The 20355-nt window shown below is 39.0% G+C and overlaps 1 protein-coding gene across 1 annotated transcript in view; it reads right to left on the reverse strand.

Annotated features, from left to right (window-relative positions):
• Positions 1–496: 496 nt before the first annotated feature.
• Positions 497–20355, reverse strand: part of Pkhd1 (PKHD1 ciliary IPT domain containing fibrocystin/polyductin) — a 457519-nt gene continuing 437660 nt past the window's right edge. Inside the window, exons 64-66 of the mRNA XM_032899487.1 lie at positions 12916–13074; positions 10186–10308; positions 497–912 (exon numbers count right to left, since the gene is read on the reverse strand). Coding sequence (XP_032755378.1) covers positions 497–912; positions 10186–10308; positions 12916–13074 — 698 coding nt within the window. The remainder of the gene's footprint in view (positions 913–10185; positions 10309–12915; positions 13075–20355) is intronic.

Consider the following 20355-nt stretch of genomic DNA (forward strand, 5'->3'; position numbering starts at 1 on the left):
TGTGAAATGTACCTATAGTACATAAAAATTGCCTAAATTTAGTATTTTCATATCTTTTTCTTAACTGAAATCCCAACAAAGCCTATGTGACCATCATCTTTCATGTACAAATACTCATGAGGTGCAAATAATAATGTTTGCAATGCAGAAAGCTCCCAATAATTACTAAATTTAAACCACGAAATAAAATCTACAAGTAACTCTTATTACGTTACCTCTGCTTAGGGGATAAGCTTTGGTGTAAGATATCTCCTGAGTATTTCTAAAGTCCTGCAGATACAACATCAGCTAACTAAATCTATCACAGGTCTTCTGTAAGACAAGCCTGAAGCATCCTGAGTGTTGGCTCTAAGAGAAGCTTAATTACAGTCCTCGCCATTCTCCCTTAGTTGTCCAAACAGATCAGACCTCTCCTCCCCCGTTCACCATGTAGAAATAATTTTGAACAGTTTCTCCTTTTCATACAAACGCCCACAGTGCTCCGCGCCCACAGCTGTTACTGGATAGTTTCTGGTGGAGCAGTGCGCAGGCAGAAGGTCTCAGTGGGAACGCAAGTGGCCTTCTCTTGAGACAGCCCCATGCAGCCGCCACTCCCTTTGTTCAGCTGGCTAGGCTCCTGACCCTGCTGCCTCTCTTGCCTGAGGTCTGGGCATAACAGAAGCAGCTGATCGCGGCCTGCCAGCTGGTATCTAAGCAGCTGCTGTTGGGCCTCCTGCCAGTTCCCAGGCTCCGGCAGAGTCAACTGCTGAGGAAGAGCTCCTGGGACACAGGTGATTCTGGGAATCTTCAGGGCAGGTGTAGCTGTTCTTTCCTCTGGGACAGCACGGCGGCTAACTTTTCTTTTGGACACTCCATCCATTGAGTGTTGGGAAAACTGGTTCTGCCTTCCCTGCATGACCTTCATTCTCATGTCTATAAAAAGAACATAAGGAAAGAATGGACTTTGTTTTCAATCAGTTGATTATTATATTCTATACTCAAGTTCTATATTTAGCCATCATGACAGCATAGTCAAAGAATAAAACATTGAATGACATCTATTCACCAAATTTCCAAATAAATTTAGAAATATTTTCCTTAAAAAGTACTATTTTGCCTACTCAACTTGTAATTAATATTAACCATGTAACCAAAATGTGATTATATCATTCCCAGAAGAAGAAAAAAAAAACCACTCATGATGTTATTAAGTTAAGAAATATTTTTAATTGTAAATATGAGTCAAATTTGAAAATATGTAAATATGTGTCAAATCACAGCCAAGGCCAAGCATCAAGCCAATCAACCTGTTTATTCGGAAAGCTGAATTAAAAAAAAAAAAAACCTAAAACTTTGCTTTAATAATCTTAACTAGTACATATCACAATTACAAAAGTCAACAGATGTTCCATTCCATTTCCACACGTAGTTTCACACTTAAAACAACTTTCTGATGTATGAAGTGTTATTATCACTGCTTTAGATGTAAAGGAGTTAAGAGACAAGCAATTTTTAAGACCACAAATAAAGCATGAACAAACCTTCTGGAATAATTCAAGCATTTGGCTGTACACAGTTGGTGGAGGCCAAAACCACACCAATACTGTGTAAAGATTAGAACAAGTGCAGAGATTTAAGAAACAAGGACATTAGTGACAGACGTCGTGGTGCACACTCACTCTCCTTCTGAAAGCTGGCTGTGTGAGAGTCATCCTTCCACTCTGCACTATTCTGCAATGCATGCGACAGACAACGTCACGTGCCTTACTGTTTACAAAATGAGAGATCTGTCCAAATTCTTAGGAAGCAGTAACACCATCCTCTACATTTACCCATTTATCTCGCATCTCCCCTACAGTCCTTTACCTGGGGTTACACATTGGACTTGGCAATTTATTAACTGCCATATTATAGAGTTCCAACTCTCTGAGCGCTGCCTTCTTCCCTTTGTTAGAAGACAATGAGCACATCTTTATTTTACCGTAAGGAACTGGGCACAGAGTACCAGTTTCAGCTTCAGTTCATTGTAACGGCAGATTGAAAAGGGATGTGAAGACAAATGAAGGCAGTTGCAGCGATGAATGTATGAATGGCGCTTTTTATTCACGGTAGAAAAGTGAGAAGAAATCATATTGCTCTTATCATGTCCAAGGGATGGATTGATATTTGAGAAGTACATGTTCTTCACATTCCCGCTATCCCTTTCCAGACCCTTCTTTCCTGCTATTTACCTGCCATGGTCACCTAACAGGAAAGATTCTCTTGCTGAGAGCTATAGGAACTTCCTGGTTATGCTAATTCTCCTGTAGGGTCTGCAACTCCTTCCACAAAGGTTTCTTGAAAGCTCAGCTACATGGATTTGTATCTCAATGCCCACTGACTGGGGTGTCTCACTTGGCCTATGAGACTGCCGCGATTGACCACCTTCACTTGTGTGTTGGTCCTTTCTTCCTCACAGGGTTTTGAAAGCCTTCAAGGGAGGAACTGTTTCCTGTGGTCAACTTTGCACAATCACCATGCCCCCTCATGTAGCCTGTACTAGACTTGGTATCACCCCCAAAACTACTGTTCTCACCAGGAGGAAAAGGAGGTTTTTCCAGCAACAGCAAATAACCAGGAACGAGAATAATCAATGGCCACATAGAAGCAGATTTTAAAAGAAAAACAGGTTTTACATTTGAATCCTTAGATAAAACCAATACGACTACAGAGCTGAGGAATCAAACACTACAAGTCGCTTTTTCTGAACCCATTGAAGACGTTCTCAGCCTGGTTTTGAGAGACCTTCCTTGGAAATCTCCCTGTCCTTTTGTTTTTTTTTTTTTTTTTTCAAGTCTGCATCTATTCATGAAAGACTTCTGCAAGCCTAACTTCCTTTTGCAGACCCCTAAACATTTAAAAAAAAAAGGGCTCCCATGAATTATTTACATGGCAGCTCCAATCAGCAACACACCTGACAGACTCCCATGCTGAAATGAAAGTTCCCAGTGTAAAGGTGCCCAGGGAGGCTGGCCACCTCCCACTGTGAGCTTATAGACAGAACTAAGTCAGCACACATTATGTGTCACTGCCAACATCAGAAAGAATCAACTCCTTTGATCTTAGACCTCCACAGGAAGCTTAGATCTCAGACAAATTAGATAAAAAAATGAATTTATAGCAGATATGTATCCTGAGGCATTCAGCTGAGTGTTTGGGTTTTAGGGAAGGAAGGATAGTAAGTATCAAAACATATGAATTAACATGCCTCCGTCCCATACCATTCTTGTTGATGGGTCTCCACGAAAATGGAAACATGACTTCAGACGACCCAACCATGCTTCCTGCTACTCATTATCAGATGTGATCAGCTTTGGGGAAAACATTATAAAACATGGCAAGACATATCCCTGTTCTCCTCAAATAAGGACTCATTGTGTTGAGGGCCTTAAGAGTGCATGCGACCTCTAACTTCTGCAGCTCCTTCGTCTCTTTTGACTTTGAGATCATTCTCAAATGGCAAGCACATGTTATGCCTCTCTCTCCCATGGTTTGCTCTATTTTTCTCTAGTGTCTTTCTTTCTTTTTTCCTTCCTTCCTTTCTTCCTTCCTTTCTTTCTTCCTTTGCTCTTTCTTTTCTTCTTTTCCTCTTTCTTTCTTTCTCTCTCTCTCTCTCTTTCTTTCTTTTCTTCTTCTTCTTCTTTCTTTCTTTCTTTCTTTCTTTCTTTCTTTCTTTCTTTCTTTCTTTCTTTCTAACAGCACAAGAATCTATGAGTGTCCTCTGGCTCCCAACACTCATCTGAAATGTTCCTATTTTTCTTAACCTGGTGCTCACAATATATGGTGCTCAGTATTGAACCATGTAAGCTCACAAGACAGTAACTTTCTATGAGACTCATGCAATCTGAAGTGGAGGTCCCATAGGTGAAGGAATATACGCTATTGTTTGTCATAAGGACCAGGAATCCTGCCAATGTGTTAGAGAATGTATACAGTTAGTAAATCCTGTTGCTTGTGTTCCAACTAGATTCTCTATTCCTTAGTGTGAAAGTTAGCGTTTATATCAATGAGCAATACATTGTTCTTCAGAATGTAGAGAAATTTAGAGAAAATAGAACAGAGAAGGAAATTTATTTAGTCTCTTACATATTGTCCTTAGCACCTGTACTTTATTGGTTTGGAAATACTCTATTTCTGGCTGTGTCTGGTCAATTTATTCAGCAAAGTTATGTTTGTGAAATTTAATTTCTTGCTTTATTTTTTTTTTAAAAAACAGATCTAGGTAAATATTCTAAGTAGTCAAATTGACTAATTCCATGTGAAGGCACTGTTCCTTACGAATGCTTTTATGTTAACACACAGAGTAATGTGTTTCACATGTGTTACTATATAATTCCTATTTATCTCTGGAATTCTCTGCACTTCTCATTTGTTTTTATTTTTACCATAGGTTATTTTTCTAAACCTAAGTTACCTAAAATCTAATAGATAGAGTTATTTCCAATATTTTCAATGCACACACACATACACACACACATACACACACACACACACACACACACACACACACATATATATATATATTTTTTTTTCCCACAGAATCTGAAGAGTGGTAACATAAATTTTACCTCTCAGCTAGATCCTAACATTCCCACAGCCACGGCATCAATTTACTTAATTTATTTTAGAAGATTGGCTTCACCTCATTGGTTAATACTTTATGATGAAATATAGAATCATTTTATACCATTTGGCATTGCATAAAGTGATTGAAATTATATTAAAATAAATCAATACGTCTGTAATTATGAAACATATATCGTAAACATATGATCATCTCCTACCATATTCAGTGTTTCTTTAATCTGTTCGGCAAAATATAGTTTTGAATTGGCTCACCATATCTTTCCATAATATCCTTCAAAGCTGACCACATATTTAAGCCATTTTCATGATACTCCCTAAATGCATTCTATGCGCTTGTTGGGTTAGTTCACTTTGTGTTATTATAATGGAATTCCTAAGCCAGGGTAACGTTACCAAGAAAGGGGTCAGCTTTAAATAGTTTCCAATGCTGTCTTTTTCATTTTGATTTATATCTGCCATAGTGTCAAAACTGTGTTGTAAGGGGATGTGACTAAATTATTTGCTTTGTATATATTTGGGAAATCTAAATTTTTATTGTTAATGAAATACTGTGTAGCAACAGAACGTTCAGTGCTTATTTTGAAGTTATTTTAAGAAAGTAAGTGCTAGATTTTATTCATACTTTTAAAACAGGAAATATTTACTCCCCCTTTTAATGAGATATAGAGATGCTATTAATTAGTAGTTTCCAAATAACTTGTCCTTTCTTAGGGGCTTGTAGAAACATCTCTCCTGTCATTCCCTGTGGTTTTTAATATAATAATCACTATAGTAAAAGAGGTAATGCTTATAGAAGATATAAATTTATATCAAATAATAAGGTAGACATAAGTAAACCTTGCGCTAAGTTGACAAGAGGGGAATATTATAAACTCTTAAAGGAATCTAAAAGATGGTTCATCTTGAGTTGGGAGAAATGGGAGAAACTAAATATGTGGGCAGATTTGAGAACATTTTGAAAGGGGTCACTATGTTGTACACAGGGAATACTGTCATTGAGGGTCAAGCAACTGGAGAGGATGGACAACACAGGCCTTGGGACAGTAAATGTAGCTGTAGTAAAGATATTGAGAGATGAAGCAAAAAGAGAAGTACATCAAGAACAATAAAAAGAGGCTGAATTTATAAGATTCAGCAAACAAGGAAGAGGGAAGTATGAGAAAGACTAAATAAGAAAACAGAACTTGGGCGTGTCTAGCCTGGGAGACAAAGGTGCTATGACCAGTTTAAGGGGTCAAGAAAACAGAGAAAACCCAATACGGGTCTGAGTTGTGATACCAATGCAAGATTTGTCTGGCATTGCTATGAACCAGTTTCTGCAAAATGGACATTCAAGTCCCTAACAAATGAGATTCAAAACAGTATAAAATGATTCAGGAGGACTTAGAAGGGCTAAACATGTCATTCAAAATAATGTCCTTTCCCCTTTAGCACCCAATTACACTGGATACTTGTCTGTTATGATTTCTTTATTCTTCATTGGCCAACGCTATTCTCTAATTATCCCTAAAATTGAGTTTCCAAATGTTAGAATTTGATGTAAGGTAGGAAAGCAGATAACATCTCCTTGAAACAACAGAATGATATGACACAGTAAATAAATATCCAATATTAATATTCACTATTATATAGAGTGGAGCACTAAACTTGACTAGTCATTCATTCTCCTAGTTTGTCACCCAAGTGTAGCAACAATAGGGAAGAGACTCTGGTCAGGTTTCTAATTCTTGATACTCTCGCCACTTGGAACCAAATAATATCTGTTGTGGGGTTGACACTAGGCATCAGGGAATATTCCAGTATCCTTGGTCTCCACACATTGTCAACAGTGTGTCAACTGCCCTTACAAAGTCCTGGTCAGAAATTATTTTCTCCATGCATTTGCAAATATCCTTCACAGCAAATGTAACTAATTGTCCCCAGAATTCTGGCTGTGAGGTAATGACAGACTGATTCTGCTTTTTGGTTTTAGAACTGAGCCTCTTCTCTGCAAGGCCATTGGTAAGTCAGCTGCCATACAGAGGAGACAAAATTGCTGGGACAGAGAGCTACTGTCCTTGGGACGGAAACTATCACATGCATAAAGAGTTTAAGAAAGCCTACACGGAGTCAACAAACCTGGGCCCATGGGGATCACAGAGACTGAAATACCAACCAAATAGTTCTCATGGCTGAACCTAGGGCCCCCGCACATATGTATCAGTCTTCTTGTGCGTTCCCTAATGACTGCATCAGGGACATCTCTGACTCTGTTGTTGCAAACCTTTTGAATTCCTTTCCCATAAGGGAGATGCCTTGTCTGTCTGTCTCTCCCCTCAGTGGGAGAGGATACTCTCAGTCCTGCAATGACTTTATGTGCCAGGGTATCTGGTACCAATGGAGGGCTTCCCTTCTCTAAGGAGAATGGGAGAGAGGAGTAGGGGAAAATGGGTGTAAGGGTGAGACTGGGAGAGAGGAGGAAAGAGGGGTGCAATCAGGCTGTAAAGTGAATAAACAAATTAATGGAGGGGTAAAAAGGAGTTCTCAAGGCCACAGCTACTACTATGCAGATACATATGTGGTATTTCTTAATCCAGTAAGAAAGCATTCCTTTTTTACTTAAATATGGAAGTGAAGGGCTCTCTAGTAGGCCTAAGCTTTGCAGACAGGTCTTTCCCCTTTCCCTTTTCTTTTCTTTGCCCCTGCTAAACTGTTAGTATACATTCCAAAAGCTAGCCCCGCCATGTTCTATTCCCTTATTTGACCCCTGGCTCATTCCTGAGACAAAACACCAAGATCCAGTAATCAAAATTCAGTATTTGGCTACACTGGCTAACTTATCCAGTCAGGGCTTACCAACTCACCCTAGCACAGACTTCCCCTTTTCTCCTTAACATCCACTTCTGCAAAAACAAACAAGCAGACAAGCAAGCAAACAAACATAAAACCAAACACACATACAAAAAACAAAACAAAACAAAACAGCTACTGCTTGCTCTGTACCTTTGCCTGGAGCAGCCCACCCCAGCTCCACCCTACCCCATCCCCTTGCTCCTGCTTCCCCCATCAGGATATCAAACTCCTGCTGGGAATTTGGTGTCTGGGCGTATCCTGTACTGAATAGGGAGGAGGGCAACTCCTTACAGAGAGACTAGGGAAAACTGTATGAAGAATAAATGCTTAGTATCTAGTGCCTCAATTGAAAGAGTATTGAGCAAACTAACAAGGAGTTAGGCTGTCCTAAATTGAGTGAATATCACATAGTCATAAGGAAATCCAATAATACCTAGCACATGGTTAATTCATTATATGCTACGATTTGCCTTGTGACCTTTACCGATATTAATTTTTTTTAATTGATACACAATTTGTGCAACAACCCCAACTGGGAGCAGCGTTATTATGTCAATTTTACCAGTTTGGAAACTGAAAGGCACGGGGAGGTTAGTTGTGAAGCTGGAGGATAGAAATTCTGTCAAAGGAGGCATTCAGAAGTAAACCCAGTCTGTCCGACTCCACGGTTCCATGCCGCGATTGTCACATCCTCCTGCTCCCCCATCTGACAAGGAGGATTTGTTAAGTCTAAGGCACAGAAGAGAAGCATTATATAGGAACTGGAAAGATGGCGTCAGCATGTCCAAACCCTTGGCGGCAGTGCACTCTAAGGGCCCCTTTCTCCACACTTCCCTCCTTTCTTCCACTCTTGCATCCATGACATAATGAGCTTGGTATCTAAATTTAGGGGTAAGACTCAGCCCATCTTTCTAAATCTTCTCCATCTCTGAGGGGATCCATAGCGAGGGAAGACACTGGCGAGCAGGAAAGCCGACTCTGTTAGTAATAAATGCCAAAAGTTTGAAAACACAGACGGAAACGGAAAACTAAAATGTCATGTAAATAGTGGAACAAAACCAAACTTATTTAAGGCCTTTTAATAATTAGGCGTTTTTGGAAATGATGTTTTTAAGATCCAGACAAAGCTTGGAAGATAAGCAAACAAATCTAGCATGATCCTCCGGGAGGGCTCAGATAGCACATCTATTTTTAACATGGATGTCCTAATAAAATGGCCCCTTTGATGTTCCCATCTCTCCAGTCTAAACTGATCCCCAGAAGCCCTATCTATTTCTTGTCTCGTTCCTGATAATTTATTAATAAACTACCCCATAAAACACAGTCATCGTGGAACATTTAATAACATCAGTTTAAGCAAGGAGACTGTGAGATGTGTAGATAACCATATTAGGTTAGGTGCAAGCGCAGCTTCCCCCCAGCCAGTTGCTAAAGAATGTAGCCGAGGATGAGCTGCTGGAGTCAGAATTTCAAACATACCCTGGATCTGCATGCAATAAAGGACAAGAAGCTTTCCTCTGTAAGAGGTGGATAAGTGCTCAAAATCCAAATGACTTGATGGGGAATCACCAAAGAATTCTTGGGTCCCCTTTCTCATTCCATTTTTTATACTAGCAAAATCTCCACTTCACTCCTACCCCTATCATCATCATCATCATCATCATCATCATCATCATTATCCTCATTTGTATTACTATTTAGTATAGTTTGAGGAACTGTGCTAGCTATACAGCTGGGTAATTTTGAAAAAAATAAAAATTGCATTTCCTCTATGGGGAATGGCCCCAAACAAGCTACATTATGTATGTAAGCACACACATGGTCTCCCACACAGGGACACACAAATGAACTCACTTGCGTGCACACAACGGAAAAGGCCATTCAACTATAATTTTCAACTGACACATGACAGTTAAACCTGAACTCAGAACCACTAAAACCATGACTCCTTTTCTACTAGAAAATATGGTAGCTGACGCTTAGGCAAACTAGAATTGTTTTTCCATCTAGAACATATATTTTAAAATGTTTCAGAGTCATGGAAATCATGTGGATATTTTTTACACACACTATCCATGCTTGGCACGCCCATGTGCTCTGGTCATTCCATTCCTATTGTGCATCCTTAAGTAGGCCAAAAGCCAGACATTCACTTGAGGCAAAGCCTTAACTTTCTTGCTTCACGTCAATTCTAATGATAACGTAACTGGGAAAGAAGCAGGAGTGCATGCCGCACCACAGCAAATGATACATGCTGCTAACCATCCGAGGAAACGGCAAGGCGTGGTTGAGCAACACTGACTCGAATCTTGAGGGTTCTACACTAAAATCTAATTTGCACAGCGGGCATTTGGCAACTACACCCTCTGCTTTTCCAAACTCAATAATGTTGCCAAATTGGCAGCTTTGCAACAGCTAAGGGAAAGATTATATGCCTATCCTCTATCCTCTGGCTTTTTCCCTTGTCTCTGTTAAACAAACTCAAATGTGAAACCAATAATCTTTTTCTAAGAAAAGATATATAAATGTCAGTTCAAATAACTGGCTACTAGCTGAGTGAATCCGATAGACCTGTGTCTTGCTGCTCTGGGGTATTATTTAATTAAGAACAATAATGAAAAAAAAAAAAAACCAAAAACAAGCAAACAAAAACAAAAATGGGGCTGGAACTAAACCACTTCCTAACCTGACATCAGGAAAAAAGGAGCCACTATTAACCCTCAGAGGTCGTCACTGCTTAAGCCTTACCTTCTCCCATCAAAGCGTCTTCTTTTGCTGTCTTTACTTGTAGTTCTCTGGGTTTGGAAGAGATATGGGTATTCTTCTTTTGTTCCTTAGCCTGGGATTCAGATATGTCTTCTGGTTTTATTTCTGAATTGAAAAAAAATAAGTGCATTTTCCCTCTTGTTTTGTCAGATTAAAAGACTTTTATTTTTTAAATTACAAGAAGCACCTAAGTGTGAAGGCGTTTCTGTCATTCATATCTCCTTCAATCATGATTGTGATGTATACTTAACAGAATGTATATAGTATGTCTAGAGATTAAAAAATGGTATTAAAGATACTCACAAACTGATTAATCCCTTTAATATAAATTTGTATCATCTGATACATTAGAAGCCACATGTTGATTTGGAATGCTTGAGATATAAATAGTTTTAGTTGAAATGTATGGTAAATAGAAAATACACAACCTGACTTGTGGAAAAGGAAAATATCCACTTATTTTATATTCATTACTGATCAAAATAATGTTAGATACTTAGGCTAGAGACAAAATTAGAAAATTACTACACTTATTGTGTATCTTTCAATATCATTTACTTTATATTTTCATTGGACAAGACCAGTTAGTACAACAAAAGCTATTAAAGCTTTTAATTTGAAGTAAATAATAGAGTCAAAGAAAACTTCCAAGAAATTTACAGGGATCATGAGAATGTGACTACATATAGATAAGGATAGTTATGGATACAACCCAACACAATGTCATAAATCTACTTAAGACATTATGAGCTAATTTTTTTGATACTTAAAAAATTGATCATGTTGCAAATGTGAATGTTGTATTTTACTGTCATAGAGTTAGGTAAACTACAAGGATCTACTCATCTAATAGTGCCATCTTGTGCAGAAGCACTTCAATCACAGAACTCTAAAAAGTGTCCTAACCAATGTCCAAACAGATTGACAGTTGGTGAAAATTCTGATATGTCATTGAAAAGTCAGAAAAATGAATCCACAGATATTGATAGCTTTAAAGAACAGAAAGGGACCAAGATGAGAAACTTACATATTGATAAATGTAAGAAGAATCTACTTCTAGAACTAAGAGTTCATCCAGAAGGGATGAGATTTACAAGGATTAGTGTGTGGCCTATGAATTACTAGTGGAATTAGGTAATAAATTAAGAGTGAAAATTACATAACTTAATCCGGAGGATCATAGGACATAAAAGATTTTGATAATCTACTTAGGAATCAGAAAACACCATACACAAATATATACACACAACACATACACAGACATACGCAAACAAACCTACATGTACAGACATAGCTATAAAAACACATAAAAGAAGGCATATATACATACAAACATACACACACACAACATACACACACATCACAAAAACACAAGCACAAACATACATACACACATATAAACATATACACTCATATTTACACAAACACACTCACATATACATAGGTACACATAGACTTTAGATACAAACAGAATGTAGACAGAATTTCAGATTTAAACACAAACAGTATAGATAATGAAATTCAACACATTGTAGGCTATATAATTTAGAACCCCTTTGAAACTATATATATATATATATATATATACATATATATATATATATATATAGTTTATATAGGTTCAGAAGGAGAAAGATTTTACTATAGTCACTGTGATGGGGAAAGGGACAAGATCTCCAGGCTGAATGCTGTTCAGGTGCAGTGTTTATCAATTAGTGCTGTCCTTTTCTCAGATAGTCCTTGCAAGTTCAAACAGTGAACATCCTAGTGGTTAGGCAAGGTTCCATCTATTTTATGTAGTTCCTTATTTGAACCTTATGCATTCGCTCATTGTAGCACCTTTTTGGTAGTTACCGCTTACAGCTGTAGTTTCATGCTGGCTCCTCCTACCACAGGTGCTTCTTCAGTATACTCAAAGGTGTGGTGTGAGATTTGGGTATAAGGAGAAGATTTATTTAATGACATATCTGCTGTTTTTTTCCTCATTCCATCTTCAAAACCAAAGGAGAAGGGTGAGAAGTCCCATTAGAAACTCCCTTTCAGAAGGCATGATATTGTCTAAAGATGTGACATTCTGCTTCTGGGGACTGGATCAGGGAGGTGCGTGACTATTTGGAGCTATCCACTGCTGAGGAAAACTACCTGCACTTGCTTTTCTCCCTCCAGGGAGTTTGCCTCTGTGTTTTACTTCCTTTGTGTCTCACAGTGAGGTACCTAAAACCGACTCTCAAGGATATTATCAAGTATATCCGGTCATCCTTTCTCTGTCTCAGGTGTGTAAGAAGTAGAATTACAGATGGGACCCACCACATCAAAGAGTAGGCTGTTGAGACAAATTGTACGGATTTCCAATGGCAGGTGACAGTACCAAGATATTTACCCTTAGGGCTTAACCATGCAACACCTACACCGTGAAATAATAATCACTACCTCACCATCATCAAGTTGTTTAAGGAATTAATAAACTTATTTATCTAATGTACCTAGAACCCAGTCAATATTGAGTATGCAATCAAGGCAAGCATTTATTATTTTCATTAATATTAAAGATTGGGTAATTCCTGCCTTTATTGTATTTATTGAAATGGTGGGCTCCATGGAGTTGTATAAATCACTAACAGTTATAACATTTCTCTTTAAAGACATGAAAATCATTTATTACACATGACTACTTCAGACATTTTCATTAATATCCTCCCCAAAGCCACCTACTTCTGGTTTTGCTTTTTTTAAACCAGCAGCAAATGAGACAACTCAGAGCCACCCAAGATGCCACTGAGCACAGGGACAAGGCCAGGATGATAGTTGATCTCTCCTTGCCGGCCACAGGCAGGACAGCAAAGGTCTTGGATCGAGCTGTTAAATTAGTACCTGTTTGGGAAGGAAAGCCAAGTTTCAATAATGCATTAAGATATCAATATCTAGCCCAGAACAGGCATGTGAAAAGTATTTCTTTGAAGTTACTAAGCAAATGAATCAAAACTGAATTCAACTTTCATTTTCTGGAAGAAGTGCAGGATGATAATAAAGAGTCAAAACTTTTCATTTTGGCTTTGTCTATCATGACGAGAAATGCTTCTAAATCCTTCATTCAATACTCAGACTAACTTTCTCCATCATTGTAATATTATAACTTCATACTCTCTCATGGTCTGTTTATGAGAAAGCATGATCTTCACTCCAGAATGTCTGGAACTATTCACCTGGACAAGGAGTCATTTGAGGCAAAAGTCTTCACAAATAAAATAATAATAATAAATTCTCGGAGCCTGTTTGCAGCCCACAAGGTAACAACTTCCACTCCAAAGCACAGAGAGTATAGATAGTACGTTAAAAGATTTAGTGTGTGTGTGTGTGTGTGTGTGTGTGTGTGTGTGTGCGTGTGCATGTATGTTGTGTGCATTTGTATATGTACTTGTGTGTATGAGCACTTGTATGGGGCTGCTAGCAGAAGACACAAATAGGGCACCAGATCCCCTGTACTAGGAATTACTGGCAATTGTAAGTTAACTGGCATGGGTGCTGAGAACACAACTTAATAAACAGCAAGTAGTCTTAATGGCTGAGCCATCTATCCAGTCTGGATAGGATACTTCTATATATAACCAAACAAATGGACAAATTTAAAAATTGAAGTTTGTTGGAATTACTTAAAGTGTTTGTCTCACCAGGGTCATATGGTTTGCCAATATGGTGCTAACAGACTTCCCAAAGTTAAGCAAATTGCTCTCAGGAAAACTGGCAAGTGTCTGCAGACACTGCTGCTTGGGCTCAGGGGAAGGAGGAGGTGGTGGACAAGATGAGGGCTTCTTACTGAGAGAGCCCACCTCTAAGAATCATCTGAAAACACATGTTTTTTTCGTAAATAAAAATTTGCTTCTTATTCCATTATTGTGTATAAAAAAAAGGTGCAAAGGAATTTGTTTAGGAACATTTAAAAGAAATAAGTGCAAGTTCACTAACTGTCCAAACTCAGAATACAACCAAATGTCCTTTGAAAGGAGAATAAACAGAATGGTTGGTCTAGAGAATCCACAGCCTGCCCCCTCACCCACAAAGAGAGAATGATGAAAAGACAGGGAAGGGGAGGGTGGCCAGTAACCCCTAATAACCGAAATTAAAATCAAATGCAATGTGCTGAGGGAAGCCGATGGCCACAGGGTCGACTCTGTAAATTCCACTTACATACCATTCCAGAAAGGAATGAACTATGGAGACAGAAAACACAATGGTGTTTGCCAATCGGTGAGAGGATGAGATTTTTGCACTGGCACAATGGAAATTCCTGGAGTAGTGACAATTATCTGCATCTTGATTGGCTTATGCTTACAAGAATCTATACTTGTATTTTAAGTTATAAAACTCAGAAATGGCCTATTTAACTACAAGTATGTTGTGGTTTGCCCTGAAGTTATTTGTATTTTGATGCTAATTCCACTGCCCCAAGGACAGCTGCCTAGTCAGAACTCACGACTCATGTGACTTCACCAGAACCTCCCCATTGAATTTGTAAAGTACAGGTGAAGGGCAAGTACAGGATAGAAGGAGGCCTGTCATTGGAGGAGAAGGAAAGATGGGCGGGAGAGAAGTTTGAAGGAAGAGGAGGAGACTAGAGGAGAGAAAGGAGAGAGGAGAGAGGGGAGAAGCCATGGCAGGTGATGTTAAGATTCTGCTCTGTGTATTTACAGGTTTTTATCAATGTTCCTAAGGGATGGATGGTACAGGGCTTTGTATGTTTAAGTGGGTAATTATATCTTACCAATTGGGTCAAAGATTATTGGGTTGTGTGTTCTTTTATGTGAGGGTTTGAGTGTAGGAAAGTGTGTGGCTGGGATGTGTTTTCACCAAGATATCTAGCAGATATCTAGCAGATATCTTGGGGCACCGCAGTGCGGACCTAGTGGGGTAAAAGACCTTAATACCTTTTTTATTTTTATATTTTTACAACAACACAAGTACATTTGAAAAATAACATGTATAGTCTCTGAAGAATATGTTAATTATAGAGATAGTTACATGAGAGGACATCTATCAGAATTTATAATATGCTTTATATTTATACTTTAGCATTCTCAATTACTTTAAATATTAAAATAACAATCAGAATGATTATTTGTTTGTAATCATGACTCATAGATGGCCTCTTCTCAAGTTGCTAATTCAAAACAAATCTCTCATAAGAAACAGTTGGTTTTATTTTTTTCTCTACTCAAAGACACATCATGTAATTTCCTGCTATGGTTTCCTTGGGTGAACCTGACAATTTTTTTGGAAGCCACTGTTGGATGTCTTGACTCTGGACTGAACTCACCTCAGGGCTCCCAGAGCTGCTATAGTGGCATCTGATGCCATTGCTCTCTAATTTGCAAGCATGTAGCTTGGGTCTGAGCTGAGTTCAGTCAGATTATCCTTAAATACCTGCTTGGTATGAGCATCTGCATAAGGACAATTATCCCAGAGAGAGAGAAATGGATTTTACGAGGAACTCAAAGAGTCACACAAAATTCCTAATATTTTTACCAATTGTCCCCAATTTTATGAATAATAATTATGCTAACTCTCCCATTCTCATTCAAGATATTAAGAGCTAGTAATTGAATCAACACATACATATGCCAAATATTTATAAAAGTCAGAATGCAATACATTCTAGAAAAATAACACAAATAAATATGATCAGGAAAAAACTCTGAAGAAGAAATGGTCTGGAGAAGAGTTCAAAGGTCCAGCACATTCATAAACAAAAACGGGAGAAGGCAACATTCAGTGTGAAATATTAGAAACCAGGGAAGTTTTGATAGGCATCAAATGTTAGGCAAAATGTTCTAGATAATGTTCTGACTATAGTGCATTCTAATAAAGAGGAGATTCTAAGCTGAGAGGTCATGTGACAGGAATATATAGGGTGTGTAAAACACACACCCACACCACTACCTTCACCACCACCACCACCACCACCACCACCACCACCACAACAACAACAACAGTGGCTGAGAAGTTAAAGTCAGAGAGGTTCAACTAGAACCTAAAAGTTAACAGAAGTCCGGGGTGGAGGGAGACCTGGCTTTCAAATATTTCAGAAAATGAAACCATTTTTCACAATTCAATCTCCACGTATTCACTCTTCCATAAGCAGATATTTGTTTATGCTAGACATTCTATAACTTGGGCTCATATTGTTCAAATATAGTCAGCCACCTCTCCCCCAGGAACTTGGGTTCTAGTAGGGGACCTAGCACACAAGCTAGAGATAAAGGAGAAAAATGCACATGAACTATAATGGTCAATGTTGGCAGCGGGGGTGTGGAACAAAAGCAAAGATAGAAGACCAAATTACTAACAGTGTGTTGTTGGGAAAAGGTATTATAGACTGGGTTGCCCAAACAGTATGTCTCTAAAGATAAAACTCTTGAATGGAAACTTGATTAGTAAATTATGTGGACTCATAAGAAATGTCAGTTATGAAAAATTTTTCTTTAAATGTTTTTAGGGTAAGAGGAAAGATTCTGGCTTCCCATGATTCATTTAAGAATGTCATGGCTCCAGGTAGTCGTGAGAAGGGCCACAACCCAAACCATAGGGACAAAGGTCAGGTGGAAAGTCAGGCTTACTAACCCATAGCCACCATCACTAGCTAACAGTGTCTCAGGAAGGGCATATAAATAAAGGTGGATTATTAATACACAGGAAGGATTCAAGAGGATCCCATATACTCACATTCACACTAAATCGCTTTAACTTCTCAAGCTCCTCAATGACTACACTTCTAAAACTAAAAATGATTATTTCCCCTTGTATAAGAAATTAAAGAGATCAACAGGAAAAATGATAGTATGTTTTTTCTTGATTTACATACAAATGAAATATAGAGGCTGATGGTCTCTTGCTAAGGGTGTTACCCAAAATACCTGTTTGCAGTGTCCTGCACCCAGGCTAAAGGAAGCCTGCCCCCGGCTGGATTTGATTGCCAATAAAGAACTGTCATGCAGCCAATGACTGGAGAAAGCGAGATAGGGCGCGACCCTTAAAGTTTCAAGGGTGGAGATGAAGGAAAAGGAAAGAAGAGTCGCCAGGGCCCGGGAGAGACAGACGGAACATTTTTAGAGCTGAAGAGGGGAGATCATCTGAAATGTAGGAGTAAAGGGAAAGCAGACGCTGGGAAGGCTGCCCGGAAGCTTCTTGGGCACCAAAGACCAATGGGCTTCACAGAAGGTAACAGGGCAGCAAAGTTAAAAGTAGATTTAGAAGATGTTGAGCCAGGAGTACCCGAGGGAAGGGCATGCTAGCCCGGGAGGCTTAGAAGTGCCCAGCCACTGAGCTAGTAAGACATGTTAAAAAGAAGCTAAGGTGTGTGTGTGTGTGTGTGTGTGTGTGTGTGTGTGTGTGTGTGTGTGTGTGTGTGTGTGTGTGGTGTGTTTTATTTGCCGATCCAAAAATAGCTCCTGGATGTATGCCCTAGAGACCCGCCAGGAGCCAAAACGTTGTAGCAAAAACCATGGCAACATGAAATACCAATGTGAATGACATATGAAGGCTGATTTGTAGCATTGTAGCTGGACACTGATACACTTGAAACATATTTGAAATATATCTCTCTTGAGATCAGTATCTTTATCAACATGATGTCAGTAGTGATTTAAGAAACAATATTTAATGATTTGCTCTGTTTAAGCTTCTATCTATTCTCATTTAAAGCTTTAAAAACTCTCCTATTCAGAGCTTTGCTTCACAGACCTAGCTTCGACAACTATTTAGCAAGAAATATTTAAGAATAGTTTAGGGAAAACATTCAAGGACATTTCAAGTTTGCAAGTTTTCAGAAGGAAGAAAACCAAACAGGAATGTATCAGTGAAATGCCAAGATCATATGTGGTTCTGGAAGCTTTTTGTCAGCAATTCTTCTTACATTTGTCTTTATAATCTATTCCTTAGGATACCTTTAATGAAGCATGTAGAGAGTCTTAGTAAACCCCTGAGAAAACTAAAGGACAAAGTATCAGAAATGTCAGACAACTCTGGGACAAACTACTCAGGGGCCTGTAAGTCTGTGTAGGAGGAGTTTAGCAAAGCAAGCCCAGCTGTAGCACTGGAGCACGTGTAGCTGATAACTTCTGCCCAAGCCTACCTAGAATCTGCCCGGTCATGGCTAGAGACTGCTGATGCTGGATCAAGCGATGGAGGGAGCCAATGAGGAAGAGACAGGGCCTCATCTGGCTAATTGAGGGACAATGAGATGCTCGGAGGGGTGTATAAAAGTTTGCCCAGTTCCTGCAATAAACAAGTCTGCTTTTGCTGCTTGTCTGACTTCTGAAATCTGTGCCATTGATTCTGATCCTTCTAAGCCCCACTCCCAAGGGTCTTGGTGAGGGTCGGAAGCATCATGTCTACCCCTTTAAAAACATATATTCAAAAAGGTGAACTTAAGGCAAAAATTCCTACAGCTGGAGCACGAGCATGTTTTTCCGTGAATCTTTAGACAGATTCATAGGTATGAAAAGAATATCTCACAAAACTAATACTTGGCAATTTTGTATTTCAGAAGATAGATCTATTGTTAAGAAAAAATAAAGCTGCCAAGCTTCTGTAAGGGAAAGGACTCTGTCATTAGGACAAAACGGCAACCAATAGACTGGGGAAAGATCTTTACCAATCCTACATCTGATAGAGGGTAATATCCAAAATATACAAAGAACTCAAGAAGTTGGACTCCAGAGAGCCAAATAACCCTATTAAAAATGGAGTACAGATCTAAACAAAACATTCTCAGCTGAGGAATATCAAATGGCTGAAAAGCACCTGAAGAAACATTCAACATCCTTAGTCATCAGGGAAATGCAAATCAAAACAACCCTGAGATTCAGCTTCATAACACTTAGAATGGCTAAGATAAAAAACTCAGGTGAAAGCAGATGCTGGCGAGGATGTGGAGAAAGAGGAACACTCCTCCATTGTTGGTGGGACTGCAAACTGGTACAATCACTCTGAAAATCAGTCTTGACGTTCCTCAGAAAATTGGACATTCCACTACCTGAGGACCCAGCTATCCCTCTCCTGGGCATATACCCAAAAGATGCTCCAACATACAACAAAGACACATGCTCCACTATGTTCATCGCAGCCTTATTTATAATAGCCAGAAGCTGGAAAGAACCCAGATGCCCTTCAACAGAGGAATGGATACAGAAAATGTGGTACATCTATACAATGGAGTACTAATCAGCTATTAAAAACAATGATGTCATGAAATTCATAGGCAAATGGAATGAAGTAGAAAATATCTTGAGTGACGTAACCCAATCACAGAAAAACACATTTGATATGCACTAATTGATAAGTGGACATTAGCCCAAAAGCTCGAATTACCCAAGATAACAATCACAGACCACAGGAAGCTCAAGAAGAAAGATGACCAAAATGTGGATGCTCCCACTCCTTCTTAAAAGGGGGAACAAAAATATTCACAGGAGGGCATATGGAGGCAAAATAGAGCAGAGACTGAAGGAGCCTGCCCCACATGTGGCCCATATATATCCACCAAAACTAGATAAGATTGATGAAGCTAAGAAATGCATGCTGAAAGGGACCAGATATAGATCTCTCCTGAGAGACATATCCAGAGCATGTCCAATACAGAGGTGAATGCTAGCAGCAAACCACTGAACTGAGAACAGGACCCCCTTTGGGGGAATTAGAGGAAGGATTGAAAGATCTGAAGGGGCTTGCAACCCCATAAGAACAACAATGCCAACCAACCAGAGCTTCCAGGGACTAAACCAGTACTAAAAGACTATACATGGACTGACCCAGGGCTACAACTGCATATATAGCAAAGAATACCCTTGTTGGGGCACCAGTGTAAGAGGAAGCCCTTGGTCCTGCCAAGGTTGGACCCCCAGTGCAGGGGAATGTCGGGGGCGGAGTGGAAAGGGGAGTAAATGTGGGGGGACACCCATATGGGGGAGGGGGAGAGGATGGGGGTTTATGGACAGGAAACCAAGAAAGGGAATAACATTTGAAATGTAAATAAAGGAATATATCTAATAAAATTTTAAAAATCCTGAATTAAAAATAAATTAATTAATTTAAAAAAAGAAAAAATGTTTTTAATCTTGGACTTAAGGCATAGTCATTAAAGCTCTTCCTTACACTATG

The sequence above is a fragment of the Rattus rattus genome, chromosome 4 (assembly GCF_011064425.1).
Source record: "Rattus rattus isolate New Zealand chromosome 4, Rrattus_CSIRO_v1, whole genome shotgun sequence".
In the NCBI taxonomy this organism is placed as follows: domain Eukaryota; kingdom Metazoa; phylum Chordata; class Mammalia; order Rodentia; family Muridae; genus Rattus; species Rattus rattus.